Source organism: Diadema antillarum, unplaced genomic scaffold (assembly GCF_040938485.1).
Source record: "Diadema antillarum isolate AM-2024a unplaced genomic scaffold, OU_Dant_1.0 seq00000845_RagTag, whole genome shotgun sequence".
Taxonomy (NCBI): Eukaryota; Metazoa; Echinodermata; class Echinoidea; order Diadematoida; family Diadematidae; genus Diadema; species Diadema antillarum.
In genome coordinates this window covers 346,816-364,621 of record NW_027271719.1, presented here as the reverse complement: position 1 = coordinate 364,621, position 17,806 = coordinate 346,816, and the positions used below count along the sequence as shown (strand labels likewise).

Genomic DNA, 17,806 nt, shown 5'->3' with positions numbered 1-17,806 from the left:
CTTTGTATCAAATCTGACTTCAAGAGGCAGCGTCATCCAGTACTTCCTGTAGATGTCAAATATCATTAATACCTTGATGTTGTTTATTTTGATGAAGATTTATTTGTGAATACACGGCAGCAATGATTTAGAAAAAATACAGGGTAATTATCATTTTGTAATGTTAATATTACTGATTCCATGCCCAATGATTCATTCAGTTGACGTGATTATCTCGGCCTACGCACTACATTTGTCAATTTTTCTACGATCTTGGGAACTTTTCTATATTTTACAAGAGTGATTTCGGTATCATTATTTTCACTGCTGAGTGGTAAGTCTGTGCGACTCTCTGTCTTAGACAAATGAAGTGCAATGTTTTTTGTTTTTTTTTTCTTCTGAACACAGCTAAATACAAGTTATGTTGTCTTACGCAATATTCCACCAGGCTTTGGATTTTCTTTTTCAAATATTCTTTGGAATGAATTCAGTCACGATCAACTGAATTACTATATCGAAGGCTCAATCAGTAAAGGAGAGGCTACATTTTTCGAGAAAACAAAATACAATTTGGACTTACTGACATAACCACTCGCAAATCATTTTGGAATCTCTTCTATATGCTTATATAATATCACGGATACTCAATAAGCCATACATCTTAGACATTCCTTGATAATTGCCTGATTTGTCATTTTTGTTCCCAACATGTTTCTTTTGCACATTGTGTGCATTTGCGAAAATGCTTCTATTGGCCATCCAATAATTGAAGATGATTTTTTTCATTTCATCAGATGTTCTTTTTTTTAATCTTTCATTAATTCACTTTCAACTGCCTGCTTCAAACGTTTTCAAAGCTTGGAAACGAAACTGTACCCACCAAAATGTGAGGTAGCCCAGCTTGAAGTTTTTATTGCAGCTTTCAGAATTGACAAATTTCTCTATCTCCAAGTTAGTAAAGTGTTAAGCAGAAGCCATGATAAAAATCATGGGCATACATACTCAGGCAGGAATCGAATCTACGACCTCCAGATCATCGGACAGGACCGTCTTATCCACTAAAGCAGAGAGCTTCCGCTCGAGAGCCAGTGCTGGTTCTAATCCTTGTAACATGCAGTGGGTACTCCGTAATTATTCAACTTCATGAAATTCATGGGCTGAGTTGCTCTTATTGCAACAGTTTCACAAATTGCGTCACATCGACGTAAATAAGCACAGAATAAGCAACGGAATGATACGCTATACATCATGCTTCCCTACTGGACAAAACTCTTTTTTTTTTCATGACATTAAGGTGACAGCTGTGGTGCTCGATTTTCTTTCTTTCTTGCACAATCACAACTCAAATTCCAATCACATCCGTTTTGACTATATATCAAATACAAAGGAACCACTAAAAACCCTCATTACACTCTATATGTGACTGTCACATGGGCGATCCTCTTTTTTGTTGTTGTTATTTACTCTGCTCTTTTGACACGTAGACATTCAAATCGAAACAATCAAGTAGATTTAAATCAACACTTTTAGTAATCGAGTTTTGGTTGCTGGTACAAGGTTGGAGTTTTTATATGAAAATATCAAATACAATATAAGATATAAATAAACATGAAACTTTTGGCTTTGCTGCTCTGGGTTCCGGGTTCGTGTCCCCCCCCCCCCCCCCCCCCCCAATCAGTAGTTGGTATAGCGCCGGCGTCGTGTCCGGTAGACCGCAAGTCATCAGCAGGTGTGGCTCAGCAGGTGTGGCTCAGCAGGTGCGGCTCAGTAGGTGTGGCTCAGATAGCGACGCTCGTTCCTCGTTCCGGTAGTCGCCCCAGCATGACAGTTTTGCTCGCCAACGTTGATTCAAGCTTTGTGGATTTTGACTGCAACCCGTACTGATGTGTTTTATGTGCTAACCAAAATGTTCCTCTCCTTAATCATTCCCTAACGTCAGTACATATGCACAACCTACAAAAATCAGTTAACATATGGCTCAGACAGAAGTATGCCTCAAAAATTCTCCTCACAAAGCAAACTATTTCTACTTACGAAATTAAGACTTCTCTAGCACCTAATCATATTCCTGAATATCATTAACCTATTACATCACAGCCAGATAAGCTCGCCTGAACCAAGGCCATGTCACACCTTTCCGGGCAAGCCTTATGAAGAACCTTATGAAGAACAATCTTTACTACTCGGAGGTCCCCGCAGATGACCCGCACATAACAGTACCTAGCACGTATCTCACTCGTAGTCGCCCGGAGGTGCGCACGCAAATCTTTGTCCCCCAAGCCATGTTTAGGCCCTGTCACACCTTTCCGGGCTTGTTGTTTGTGGGGATTTTCCAGCATACCAGACAATTTCTGAGGGCGGACAAGGATTTGGGCGAGTCAGAGCATGTGTCTTACTTTCTGGATGCGTTCTACTTACATTCTACTGTGTACAAGTCGCGTAGGTGCTGACAACTCAGTGAAGGAATTCTTGTGAAGGAATGGCAGAAGTCCCACAGAATGTCATTATCTTGGATGCATACGGGGACTGCGAAGTACCTGCGTGGGAGTTGCCTGCGAGGTGCTGCTGCTGAGGGCCTCCTACTGGCGTTCTGCGTGGACCTCTCCGGGCATCCCCGCGACTCACTCGGAAAAAAGTTTTGGTCATGCTCAAAGCTTGGCTGCGGTTAAATGGGACTTGCGTGCGCACCTCCGAGCAACTACAGGCGAGATACTCGCTATGTACTGTCAGGTATGGACCAACTGCGGAGAGCTCAGGGTAGCGAAACTTCCCCAAATACGGTATGACAAAGCCTTGAGCATGCTCAAAACTTGTTCCGAGTGAGTCGTGGGGGTTAGCTCTCAGAGGTACACGCAGAACACCAGTAGGTGACCCTTACCAGCAGCACCTCTCAGGCAACTCCACGGAATACACGCAAGTAGAAGATAAGTAGCACGCGTCTAGTAGGTAAGAAACAAGTACGAAACTCGCAAACATTTTTGTTCGCCCGGGGAAATTCTCCTGCGTGCTGGAAAATCCCTCCTCGCAACAAGCCCGAGTAGCTTGCCCGGAAAGGTGTGACACGGCCTTACACAATGATGTCGTATGGCATAACTGAATCCAAACAACTTATTTTCTTTTTGTATAATTGTTTGGAATACCCTAACCAACAGAGGTGTCATTGACCTAACGAACTTTTGTACAAAATCAATGGTTATATAAACACTCGAGACAAATATATTCCTTTCCTGACAATTACTGTATACAATAGGCCTATATCTCACTATATACTCGGATTTTAACTCCAATGCACAAACACACGAGAGAAACACACTCTTCCAAGAATGCCACTTGCACATTTTTGTTTCAGTCCCAGATTCAGATTTTAAAGGGAATGGCTAGTAACTGATCAGTGGGAATCAGTGGGAATGCTGGGGGATGATTGTTCCAATCCTTGTGGGATTCATTTTAAGAGTACATTATATATCTATTCTCGTGTGAAAATTATTTGCTTCAGCATGGTCTCATATTCAAGTAATGTGCAGTATAATGCCCTGTCACTGTATACAGGCATGCTATAAACCTGGAAACATTAAACTGCATTTAAAAGCAAACATTTTCACATAACAATAGATACATAACGTACTTTTAAATGAATCCCCAAAACTGAAACAATCATCCCCCAGCATTCCCACTGAATCTCACTGATCAGTTACTAGCCATCCCCTTTAAGACAGTTTTATCCCCCCCCCAAACGAGAAAAGAGAAGTCAAATAAACTCAAGTCAATGAGATATTAATGGTGATTTGATTTAGGCCTACATTGACTATAACAACATAGCATTTCATTGTGATTTTATGTAGTGTTTACCAGTGTTTAGTATACTCGTAATGATCTTAAAATGGAGATTGGGATATGCATTGGACATGATGAAAGTAAGAGTTCATGGTGGTGGTAGGGAAAGTAGAAGGACATAAATATGTCCAATATAATATGCTCAAAACCGTTTATTATCTACCCCTCCCACACCTAAAAAAATAAAACAACAACAACAATAACAACAACAACAACAATAACAACTACCACAACTTCAACAAGTTGTGGATCGATTAACTATATGAATGATGAATGTGTGAAATATCGAAATCAAGTCAATTGAATTCGATTCAGTGCAATTCAATTTATTTATTTCATTCTCATTTTTCTTCCAACGAAACATAACACAGAGTTAAGCAGGAATATCATGAGCATATTATATACATTATAAGAAAGCATGAAAAAAGCGATAGTCAACAAATAGAGATGTGCATCCATATTGGAAAATACTAAGTTATGTTTACTGGGGAAAGAAAACTAAGAGGTCCAATAAAAAGCAATGTTTGTAAAATGTGAACCACTCAAGAACTTTTTTTCAAAAATACTTCCTGTAATTGCAATTAGAAAATACCAAAATAATAGAGAACAAATGGAACAAACAGCAGAGACACAACAATATGACATGACTAAACTGAGGGGGATACGAATGAAAGGAATGGGACAAAAACAACATGAAAGGAAGAAAGGAAAGAAAGAAAGAAAGAGAGAGAATGTCTTTACGCTGAACAAGAGAAACGGAGGAGGGGATTTAGGAGGTACTTCGGACAGCTGATGACTGCACGCAGCTGTGCAGGAATTATGCAAATAAGATGCCGCATTTCATTGCGTAGTAATGCCGTTTTCCTATGCTTTAATGATGAATTTAACGACTGATGATGAACCTTTATGTTTGCTGTAACCCGTATAGGTAATGAAAATAAATATCTCAGCGAGAATTTAAAAAAAAATACGCTTAAAAATATATAACGACGGATGATTTCTTATTTCAGAACTTAATGAATTCCAAAATTTAGGGTCGGTGTATACAAACGTTTTCTGAGCTAATAAGGTTCTCAGGAGGGGTATAAATGGAACTCATTAGAACGTCTATTGGGATGATCATGAAAAGATTGAGTTCGTGGAAACATTGAATTAAAGATACTGGGAAGAGCATTTGTGTTGTAGTTAAATATGAACTGACCCAGTTAAAAAAAATAACAAATCTTTAATTTCTAAAATCTCATATTTCGTAAATAGTGAATCTGCATGGGAACATGGCGGAACCGCACAAAGCGAAGTACTTTCTTGCAATGACAATGATTTATTCAATAAAGTTTGATAGGTGCTACCCCACGCTAAAATTCCGTAATTGATACATCAAAGAAAAATACAACATTAAAAAGAAGACGGAATGTGAAACTTAAGTCCTTTAATAGTACCAATATCATCTGATTTTTTTTTTTTTTTTTACTTATGTTAATTATTTGAAAGTTGCCACGAAAGTTTATCATCCACTGTAATACCGAGAAATCTTATATGGGATACACGTTCTAATCGAGTGGCATCAAAATAAGATCCGTGCTTAATGTTTCTATGGAATTGCTAAAAAGCATGTAGGCCTACTTAGTTTTCTGAAGATTGAGTGATAATTTATTAGCTCGTATCCACTGAGTCACGTTTTTCAATTCAGAGTTGACGATGTCTACGAGGGTAACTGGGTTTTGATGGGAAAAGAAAACATTTGAATCATCAGCAAAACGTATACTAGTAAATGAGAGTATGTCAGATGATCTGCAAAAGACACTAATATAATTATTAAAAGTAAAGGTCTTGATAAACTACCTTGAGGGGAACTACGAATAAATTTGAGACTTGAGTTAATCTTGTTCAGAGATACATATTGTTTTCAGTTTTGCAGGTAACTCCTGAACCATCCCAAGGCCGTCTCCGTATGCCATAATGAGACAATTTATGAAGTAAAATTTCATGATTGATTGTATCGAAGGCCTTGGCGAAGTCTGGGAAGATACCAACAAGATGTGAATGATTATCTATAGCATGCGCGGCGTTATCAATAAACTTCAAAAGAGCGTGAATGGTGCTGTGTTTCCGACGAAACCCAAACTGAAAATTTGCGAAAACATGAAAATTAAGAAAATTAATTGTTCTTGTCAATATTAATGTTTCTAATTTTAGATAAGGATGAAAGTAAAGAAATGGGTTTATAATTACTTATATCAAGATCATCTCCTTTTTGAATAAAGGGACACCCTTGGCAATTTTCATTTGATCAGGAAAATTACCATATTATATAGACTTATTGAAAATAGAGGTATGTACGAGTTGATCCGCAATTGAAGATATAATGCCCTTTGAAATAGAATTACTTAAATCATCATAACCTGGACTGCATTCATCATTCATTGCAGTGACGATATCCATTATTTCATATTTCGTAGTTGAAACAAACAAAAAAAGAACCAGAATTCGATTGACATAAAGATATTGAAAAATGTGTATCACACTGTGGTACTTTTTTGTCAGATTCTCTCCAATTATTGCAAATTAAGAATTAAAAATATTGGCCATGTGACTGGAATCTTTAAAAATTTCATGATCAAATCGAATTTTTGTAACACTTGATTTTTTGTTGATATACGCATGGCCTGCTTCAATACCTTCCATGTATTCTTTATGTCATGTTTGTATTTTTCTAACTAAATCGCATAATATTTCCTATTTTCAAATCGTATTACATTAGTTAAAACATTTGTATACGATGTACGTTTTTCTATTCTTCATTCTAGTCATTTTATTCGTTTTTTTTTTACTTATTTTCAAGTTATAATTTAACCTGTTTTTACTATCAAGATAAGAAGGGATTTTGAAATCCATGAAAGCTTGGGGGATGTTTTATGATTAACTGACTTGCTTTTTTCATTTGGGAATATATCCTTCTAAATATCTATTAATTACCTCTAACAAAATTATCAAATGATACATTTACATCATCGTTGTCACAAATACCAGTTCAATCAGCCCTTTCTAAGCTGGCACCAAGGCTAGCTAAATGTCCTGGTGTGACTCTTCGTCCGGTTAAAGGAACATGAAACTTATTAACCGTATGCTTAAGATTAAAACAAGTCATAATTGGGAAATGATCAGTCATATGAGATGACATTATTGAAGATTCTAAAAATCTAAATGAATTACCCAAGATATTATCAAGGACGGTGGCGGAATGATTTATAACACGTGTGGCTTTCATGATTATTGGCAAAAATGAGGGTGACAAAATGTTTCATAAACTCTTGTGACATGTTATCACTTTTATCAAATCAATATCAAAATCACCCATTATAAAAATATCCGTATTTTAGAATAAGAACTTTTTCATAAATTCATAATATAATTAAAAAAATCATTTGAACTAGAACTAGGGGGGGGGGGGGTCTATGAACAATACCAATTATAATGTTCTTACTTTGTGGAACGGATATTTCCAAAAACAGAGACTCTATGAGATCATTCCTTGAATTCAATTCATCGCAAACTTTGAAGTCGAATTCATAAGACAAATAAAACGCTACCCAACCATGCGTCCTGTTCAATCTATTTAATCACAAACAATTAAATTATAACCATCTAATGTCTCGCACGGTGGTTTACCTTTAAAGCCATTCTCCACAGTACAATTATCTCACATGGAGTATATTCATATATATATATATATATATATATATATATATATATGTATATATGTATATATGTATATTTATATACAATAAGCACATACGTGTATACATACATAATACATATATGTATATATAATTATATATGATATGTATATATAGAGTAATACACTATACATACTTTTTCACGTTCTAAAGATCGTTTTTCCCCTATTTGCATTCTTTCAGCAACATATTTGATACGTCAAAGCATATGAGCATAATGATTTAACCGCGTATCTTCAAAGAGGTGAGACAGAGTACCAACCATTCTGACATCTGCATTCACCACAGCATTTTGGCCTCATACGCACCCCACACGCCATTACACTTGGATAAAACCTTCGTGATTTCTCACATTCCAACGCATTTAGTTGTCTCTCTCAGAAGCTTTGCAACCAACTGCTTCCAATTTGAAAACGCCCCATTTAATCAGAATGGTCGAGTGTATTGCATTTTATTATATTGTATTGCCGCGTATGACTTGTATTGTATTGTATTGCCGAGTATGATTTCTATTGTACTGTACTATATTGTATTGTATTGTATTGCATTGCATTGCATTTTATCGTATTGTATTGCATTGTGCTGTATTGGAAGTATGTATGTATGCACGTACGTTTGTTACCGTTACTCTTTCTTACTCCTTATGCTGGCGCTGTTTTACTTTAATATGGAGTCTGGATGCCATAAAGTCTCAGTAATTCAATCCACTAAGTCATCAATTGAGATTTTTTTCAAATGTCATGTCTTAGTGTTTGGGCTATGTCTAATTCTTAAACTGCTGTATTGTTTTAATTGAAGGTGAAGGTCAAAAGACGATATTTTTATTACAAATGCCTCAAAACAAGGCAATTTCATGAGTGAAAAAAATCATTTCGGCAAAACATTTTATCTTTATAGTCCTCTACATTTCCCTCAAATTCTTCATATGTATTTGCTTAATTTTTCGCATCACTAAACACATGTATTGATTTTAAAGTGCAATGACTTTTACTGACAAATGTGTTGGCGTGATACGATCATTGTTTCAGTATTTGTATAACTTGGGTAGCTATAACAAAGTAGGCCTACACTGAGCCAATCATCTCGTGTAAACATCTTCATCCAACTCCCACTGATACCCTCAATTCTACGAGAGAAAGAAAGCAATCGTATGATTTTGTGCGCTGTTCTTTTCTTAAACGAAATTTACCTCAAATATACAATCTTATGAATCAATGCAAGTCAACATGCATTTGCATGGCATAGGTCTTTGAAGCTACATAATTACATCATACCAGTAAACTGCATTTAAGTCCGTGCAATCAAATATTACATTTATTTCGAGGATACTGAAAAAAAAAATCAACGAATTTTGTGACTAACTGTATCAAAAAGCACTGAAAGAGGATAAAGTGAGGTAAGATTTTGATCGTATTCTTCTCTGTAGTGCAAGTAGTTAGTACAGTCTCAAAAAGGTGAAAATATATTTTGTGTAATCATTTGCTTGCATTCTCTCTCTCTCTCTCTCTCTCTGTGATGTATGAAAATGTATTAAAAAGATCCTTTACTGTTCATGCTAATGGCTGAGGTTACCGAGACTAAATCTCTCTGTGATGTATGAAAGTGTATTAAAAATGATCCTTTACTGTTCATGCTGATGGCTGAGGTTACCGAGACTAAATCGCAACAGCAGAAGTGAAATTCATATGTATACTGCCAATGCATAGAATAATGTACAAGAAAAGACGTTTATTGAAAGATATGCCCAAATCCTAGGCGTCCGATGGGGGGGGGGGGGGGGGGGGCGTATGAGTGTGTATGTTTGTATTTGTGTGCTTTAGTCTAAGTGCAATACCGTGGTAAACGCCTGGTCAAAAAAGCAGAAAAACAACGAAAAGATGGACAGTCACGATCGTGAACAATTTATTGGTCATCATGACTTTTATGGTATTTTCAACAATATATATTTCGGTTTAATCATTCACAAGCAGCATAGATTAAAAAAATATCGCCTGTTGGTATATACATATAAGACATCTTCACAGTTCTTAGAAAATACATTCTCTAAAGAGCCAATGTCAAATAAGTGTTCATACATTACAAATGTTGACATTAAAACGAATCTGGTTTCTATGGCATGAGAGGCATGTTATTCGGGAACAGCTTCGCATTAACATAAGATCAAATACATGTACAATTCTGCAATATACCCCGATAACTTTGTAGTTTCTTGAAAAAGAGAAACTTGACAAAAATTACATTGAAGCAGTAGGGACACATTGACGGTCTTCTTCGATATCAATGGATTAACTGTCCATCTCCGCGCAGTGCGTAATTCTAGATGATATCCCTCATGTGTGTTTTTGCCGTACCTGGCCAATGTAAACGGTGCAATCTAGCACTTCTTACATTGTCTCCTGAGAAAGTTTCAAAAAGTTTTCATCATGCAGAAAGATTATTTAAAAAAAAGATGTAAGATAAACATATCTAAACCGCTTTAATGTCCCTGGTATTGAACAGTATTGAAATTGAACCAGTTTAGACGCCAAAAGCCTATGGCATCACTGGGTAACCATAGCCGTAGTACCGTGACCTGCTGCCCATGTAGTTACCGAGCTTTTTGTAGGCCTGAGGAGCGAGACGGTTACGGTTGCCACTTTGCCGCGAGTTATCAATCTTCCTCTCACGCAGTCCTCCGAAACCGAGATAGTCCGATAGACGGATCGGCCGTGGCTCTCGCTGGAAGAGAACCTGAGGTGCCATGGTCGCGGGGCCACTGGCGGCGGTGGTGCTATTGGTGTCCACCGTGGTGTTTGCTGTCGGGGCTGCGGTAGTGGTTGGAATGTTCGTCGTCCCGATGTTACATTCGCAGATGAACGGAAATGGTTCGTCGATGGCTTCCGTGTTCCAGAAATGACTGACCTCGTAACCATAGCCAAACATCTGAGTGAACTGGGGTGTGAAAACCTCGCTCATGAACATCAAAGCGGCCCCACCGTTCCTGATCAGTGGCTCTCCGTAGAAGGGCTCCCAAGCGGTGTACAGTAATGGGTCGCCGTTCACCCACTGGAATGCCATGGCGGTTACGTTGTAGAACAGACCGATCCACATCTCTACGGGCTCTATACCTAGCATCCAACTGAAGAGGAACTTATGCTCCACTTCGTCGTTGATAACGACCAGGTGCGCGTTAGGGTGTAGGGTTTTGCAATAAGCGTTAGCTGCATGGAAGGTCATTCCCTCTAGAAGGGTGGTCGTTCCGGTAGTGGGGTCGACGAATCGACCTGTAGCAGATCTGAAAGACGTGAAAAAGAGGTAGAAGTCATAAAATGTATGATATAATTTACTAATCTTAAGCGTATTAATTGGAATTGTTAGTGGTCATGGATAGTGTAGCAAAATAAATACTTTCATTTTGAAAGGATACGACAGGTACAGGGTATGAGATTCAATAAATGTTGACTAGCTTTTTGAGTATCGTCTTCGTTTTAGGTGTATAAGTGTGTACTTCCACGATTGACAATCAGCAATTTTCTGTACCAACAAATGCCCAAATGACCAGCAGTCTGATTAAAAGATGGTTTATCCATACACTATTAAAAAAGAATAGAGTCTACACAATTCAAAACACCATATATTGCTCTGATAATATAATTGCCGTGTGTGTACGTAAAAATATGAGAAAAACAACGTAACCTTCTTCGGTACTCATTTTTACCTTCTTCGATTCTCTCTGTTTTTTATTGTCTTTCTTGTTTTTGGTCATTGTTTGCTTATTGATGTTGCCTCTCATTTCACTGCAGGAAAGACATAATTCCCGACAGCGTTCGAAAATAATGTTTTCGTACGCTTTATATTTATAAGTCTCATGTATGCTGTAGAGCATGCAATATGTGCCAAGAGTTCAACTTGGCATGCAACAAGACTAGCTACAACCAGATATGTAAGCAGGCAAATAGACGTACCGACAGCTAACCAAGGATACTCATTGTAATATTTTCTTTTTTTGTGAAAGGAAAAAACGTGATAAAGGAAAAGAAATTTATAGAGCAGTGTTTGGCGTAAATATTCTAAAGAGAATGGAAAACGCCACTAAACACAAAACAACAACAACAACATGTAGTAATAAAAATACTGACTTACAGTTTTCATATATAGCTGGATATTACTATGAAATAAAACAATGTCTAATACGTTTGTGGCTCAATTCTTCGTATCGTCCAACCGTATTAATGATTTTCGTTTGGATGAACAGACATTGGAGAATACACAAGTTTTTCGTGCAAATAGCACCATGACAGCAATTCGTTTCCAAATGATTTATTCCGGCATTACTTCTTTCGGGCAAATTTGTGTGGTATAACACTACCACACAGATATTTTTGTCTAACTGAAGTAATAAGCAACTTTTTCTAAACTTTTTTTTTTCTCCATAGATTCATTTCCGACAATGCTAGAAACCACATCCTGTAGAAAAACACAGCTGAAACGTGACAAAGTGGAAACATTGTTGAAGGATGTCACTATAGAATCGTTGGATCAAGGAAATGGGAAGAAAATTACAGCGGGGTGTGGTTCGAAAAGTAACGCGGCTTGCTTTGATAAGAAGCTCTAAAGTATGGCAGTTGTAAACGGGGTCATCCCACAAGACCGACACCCTTGAGTCTCGCAGCCCACGAGTCCTACAGCCCACGAGTTCGACACTAGGCAAATAAATCCCATGAGACCGACACTAGGTAAAAAAAAAAAAACCACGAGTTCGACAGATACAACGAAGTATTTAATGTGCCGGTCTCGTGGGTCTCGGTTGCTTAGTGACGATCTCATGAGCTGTATGACTCGTGGGCTGTATAACTCGTAGGCTGTATGACTCGCTGGTGTCGGTCTCATGACGCGCACTCTTGTAAACATCCTCTCCGAAAATCCAATTCTTTTCTTCTATCTTTCGGAGGCCTTTCACCAACAGTTATCATCGGTTATTATCTTTTTTATTTGTAAAGTTGTGCTCGCAATACTTTTGACAAAAACAAAACGAACAAAACCATAAATACAGTAAAACAATGATTAAAAGATTATGGCGAGATTTACAATGTGAGCACGAGGAAAGCGTGACTGTCATGAATAAAAGCTTAGTGTACCAACATCCTGGTTATTATGTTTGTTGTATTTGTAATACATACTCGAAACTTGCCTTCTGCAAAATATTGGACTCTTTTTGTCACTCCGAGTCTTGTTTCTTGGGGTTTAAACAGAAAATGTAAAGTTGATTCCCCCATCAAACGACGGCACTATCAATATTTTTTTCCTGGTACGTTTGAACGATATTGATATGCAATATGTGAATGTACTTCAATCAATAACCTATTGATATGGAATCTCCATCATTCGTAAAACGTGTCCGTGTAGCTAGAACGCGCACACATCATTACCGGCGCTTACGGAGCAGAAATTAAACGCGCGGAGCGCAAGTGCCAACTAGTTTTGTAGAGATATAATATGTCTACTTTCAGGGACTATCACGTACAGTTGAATTATGGCTGTTTTTTTCTGTACTAAAGCTGTAAATACATTTGATTTCGGGAATATTGGTACACTTTAATGATCATTCACGTGAGTAAGAGTAATCTGTATTCATCCTAAGCGCGACCACAATAACCGGTAAAGAGAGCAAGAGTCAGCATCTATACTGTAGTAATTGTGAACGTCCTCATCATAAACACAATGAGCTGCAACACAGCTGTGTGTTTAATGAAAAATTCGTCTGCAGCTTTTCTTTTGTTTTTGTAAATGCTAGCCCGGCCAGAACAGACCTTATAGACCATAAGAATATAAAGATAAATGAAGAGATAACAATTCCCACTGAATAAAAAAAGGTGGTAAGATAATTCAGTTGATCAATCAATAACCAAGTCTTATTTAGTTGAAAACCACATTTTCGAACGATTTTGATTTATGAGCTGCAACACAGCTGTGTGTTTAATGAAAAATTCGTCTGCAGCTTTTCTTTTGTTTTTGTAAATGCTAGCCCGGCCAGAACAGACCTTATAGACCATAAGAATATAAAGATAAATGAAGAGATAACAATTCCCACTGAATAAAAAAAGGTGGTAAGATAATTCAGTTGATCAATCAATAACCAAGTCTTATTTAGTTGAAAACCACATTTTCGAACGATTTTGATTTCAGTTTACAGCTCATTTTGACTGGCACCATGTGCGATAGATTCAATCATTAGTCATTTGATTCATGCCAAATCAATTTTTGTTTTACTCAATAGGGGAGAATTGATGGTCATTGATATGGGAAGAAAAGAAGAATAACAACCAATCCTGGAACAGAAATCAGCTCATAATTTCTTCAGGGGACCAATTTTATTTCAAAATGTGCAAAGCAAACATGTTTCAGTTCACCCTCATATAAGTCAGGAGATATCTTGATGTCGTCAGTCGCACCAGTTTACGTATGTTATACTTTGTGGACTTGTTATCGATATATCTTGGAGTGTACTTTGCTATGTAGCCTGTCACTATGCTACCATAAATTCTGAGCTGAAGTGTTTCTGGGTAGCATGAATCAGAAAGTTTCATCCACGACACACTTTTATAACAAACACACATACAATGTGTTTCGTGGGAAGAATAGTTTTATCTTTGACAGTTGTATTTCATAGTAATGACACAATCTATACCGCAATATGCCACCAGAGTCGATTTGTTTCCTTGATTGCGTCAGAATAGAGTAAGGTATTATGTAAAGGTCGGACCATTCACAAACGGATTAATTCACTAAAAATTCAAATGTATGGTGACAGAATTACTTACCGGTAACAGCTATTGCCATTTTGTGTGAAAAACGCCGGACAGGATTGGGCTTGCCCATTAACAAGAGAACAGAGGGCTAGGAGCCCGGCGAGGACAAGGCACTTCATGTTTCCTGGAGTAACCGATACTTTAGAGCTTTAAGCTATCCAAGTTTCAGGAGTACAATTCCAAGCGAAAAGAACACCAAAATATATCACCGTGCTTGTGTCACCAATGGTGTCAGACTGTCTGAGGATAAACTTAAAACCAGCTCTTATATGACTCCAAGACAGGGAAAAAAACAACAACACACCCCCACAATTTTTCCTCTCTTAGCCTTCAAAACCCAGGCGTTATGTTGACGCCATGATACTTTTTAGCACAGCCTGTTATATACATCCTTGGCGTTGCCAGAAGCAAACGTCTCCTAATTTTAATGAAGCCAGGTCCCGTAAGGGGGAATGGCACGTTCTCGTGATTCAGTATAGCCCATTTTCAGTTGTTGCTATGCTACGTGCGCATGCTCACCCTAAGATGTGACAGGTGTGATCACAGAATTACCATTTGTCCAAGTTCATCAAGGGATCTGCTTTTCCCCTTTATGCCTTTTAAAGGCACTGACTTGTATCCTGATTTTAAGAGTTTGTATTCTCTGAGGTGTCTAAACTTGAAAATAGTTTGAAATAATCGTTTTCCGTGAATGAAGCCTGATTCGTTGTGACTTGTGAAATGTCAGTTCCCCTTTTAAGATTATTTGTGTATATACATTTCAACTAATCTTATTTGATTGTGATATATCCATATTGTATTTTTCATGCTCATGCTCATATAAAAACAACCACAGTATATGAAGACATCACAAATACACACGAGGTGGCAAAATTCAGGAAAACATAATACACGCAAGTTCATCAACACAAATTATATTTCATACACCTGTCGTATTTTTCGAAGGGCAGATATATATTATTTACCAATTATTCAGAGTTTAACTCGAACTTGTGAACTCGACAGAAAAAGAAATCACTTTTGTTTAAGGAAAATGACCTGCATTTTTTGTTTTCGCTCCCAGGTGGAAAATGGCTGTATGCAAAACAATTCTGCTCTATGATGCGTATTATTTCCTTAAATGTGACGAGACATAATAATCTGTTATGGCAATATGGTAATTTGGAGCGTTTGGCAAAGTGATCACAACGCTCTATTATTTTGTCGCTATATTTTAATAATAATCCTGTATTCTTAACCTAGCCTTGATTGTTATCACCGACAAGGTTCTCCAATGCTTCAACCCAATGGTAATGCTTCATCAAATATTGGCCTCATTGTTGGCATCAGAAAACCGAACTGGTGACTGTTGTACTGCAGTAATCTTTTGATTGCTTTGATAACAATGCTTTCGCTGCCAAAGTTTTTGATACGAGTATTCATTGTTTTATTTCTGTCGAAGATGGGGAAAAAATATGTGTGTCAACGTACATCTGTCTTCAATGGGTATAAAGACCGTCCCCAGATATTAAGAATTTTTCCACCCTCAGCTGGACAGTGACATTCTGATCCAGCGATGAGGTAATTATTTGAAACCATTTTTTTTTTCTTCGTTCAGGATATAGTACGGAGTTTCACTGATAGTTCTTGGGAAAGTTTTCAGCTGCATTGTATTTGTCAGTCGATGTACTTTAAGGTTATTACCCAAAACAGAGATATTATGAAAGATGGCACTTTCCATGATAGCTCAGACTCTATTTGTTTTGTTTCGCTAATAATGGAGGCCCCTTTAGATGTCCTTGTGATAGTTTCTCCTTCCTGCAATCAATTGCCAAGTGTTTGGTACCAAAATATGCTTCGTTTTTACATTTTGAAGGTACAGACAAACGCCCACACACCAATTCATACACACCCAGTCACCGCCCCCCCCCCCCCCCCACACACACACAAAACAAAAAAAAAACACACGCACGTTAAGTTACGAAGTTTCTCATATATGACGTGTATAATTCTTGTAAATTAAAAAAAAAAAAACATTGTTTAACTGGGGACAGTTTCCTGGGGAGAGCTTGTATGGCGGAATGCTCATCCCATTCTTACCCCTGCCTAGGGCAACTTTGTAGGGGTAGATTACTTACCCTGGAATCTGTCCCAATCAATGACGTCATAAAGTGCCCGACCCGTGAAGTTTCCAGCACCTGGGCAATGGTTCATAAGTGTGATTCACTTTTGGCTGCCCTTGACCCAACAGCCAATCTCATGGTAGCCCTATGTTGCAATGGCTATAACATTAAGAAAAAAAAACCAAAACACACACACACACACACTAATAAACCTCATTTTACTCCCTGGCAAAATTCCTAAAAGATAACGAGAAAACTATATTCATTTAATCGTGGTTTTGTTTTTGCTTTTGTTTTGTTTTTTTCTTTCCGCTGACATGAGAGACTGTTAGGTTGGCATCATTTTTTTTTACGTTGTTGTTTGACACATTGGAAAATAAAAGAACAAAACACACACATACACAGACACACACGCACACACACACACACACACATTGTGAGCATGTATTTATTACAATTGTGTTTAAAATGCAGTAAAGAAATCCCCATGGAGTTTGCTTTCTTTGTTTCATTCTGTCTTTTGCTTTTTAATTCCATCGGGAGCACTCAGTTCGGGAATGTCCAGAAATAGATAAATGCTAATAAATGCATCAGCTATTCACGTTTTTATGCGTGACTGTGGTGACTATAGTCACACAGCCATTTTGCCACTTTGGGTTGTGATATTTCAGCTACAATACACTATGGAACCGATCCACAAACGTTTTTGCAGCCATGATAGGAAAGTATTATTATGATTTGATACGTGCTTCCGAAAGTCGTGTGAGTAGGACCGAGGATTGTAAAGCAAGCTGTCTGACGAGAACACGGGAAATTGAGATTGACTTGTCAATAATTCGCACTTCCAAAAAAGGTGAAAAATTGCAGGACGCAAAGAACAAGGGATGGCGTCCGGTCTTTAAAAAGCCCGCATGCACTTTGTAAGTCATGACCTTGAAGGATGTCGTGATATTACTAATTGTCAACGTGACAAACTCAAGAACAGCAGTTGATTTCTTCCTATCACGTTGACAGGAATGAGGGGATGGGTGAACTTCGGAAAACATGTACAACCGATGTGATTGATAATGTAGGTTGTATAAATGCCTGTCATTCTCCTCCTATCTCATATGAAATTATCATGAAATAATTTCATTAAAAAATGCCCGAATATGAATCTGTTTAAAAGAATAAGAAAAGGTCAAATTCCCTTTTGAATAATTATCTGATGATTTAGCCTTGCTAAACTGAGTTGCACCGTGTGTATCATGGAGTGTGTGTGTTAATTGATTTGTACTAAAAGAAAGCTGTGGGGATGTTTATCTACAAATGTGCTCCACTGCAAGTCCTCGTTGATCTGGTAAGCTGACCTTAGCGACCACTCCTG

General features: G+C 37.6%; 1 protein-coding gene across 1 annotated transcript; it reads right to left on the bottom strand.

The window, feature by feature from the left end:
- Positions 1-10,082: 10,082 nt before the first annotated feature.
- Positions 10,083-14,369, bottom strand: LOC139740240 (30 kDa spicule matrix protein-like). The gene is made up of 2 exons (XM_071650822.1): positions 14,351-14,369; positions 10,083-10,813 (listed from the first exon to the last, which is right to left on the bottom strand). The coding sequence occupies exons 1-2, from the start codon at positions 14,367-14,369 to the stop codon at positions 10,083-10,085; spliced, it is 750 nt and encodes a 249-aa protein (XP_071506923.1).
- Between the last annotated feature and the right edge of the window lie 3,437 nt (positions 14,370-17,806).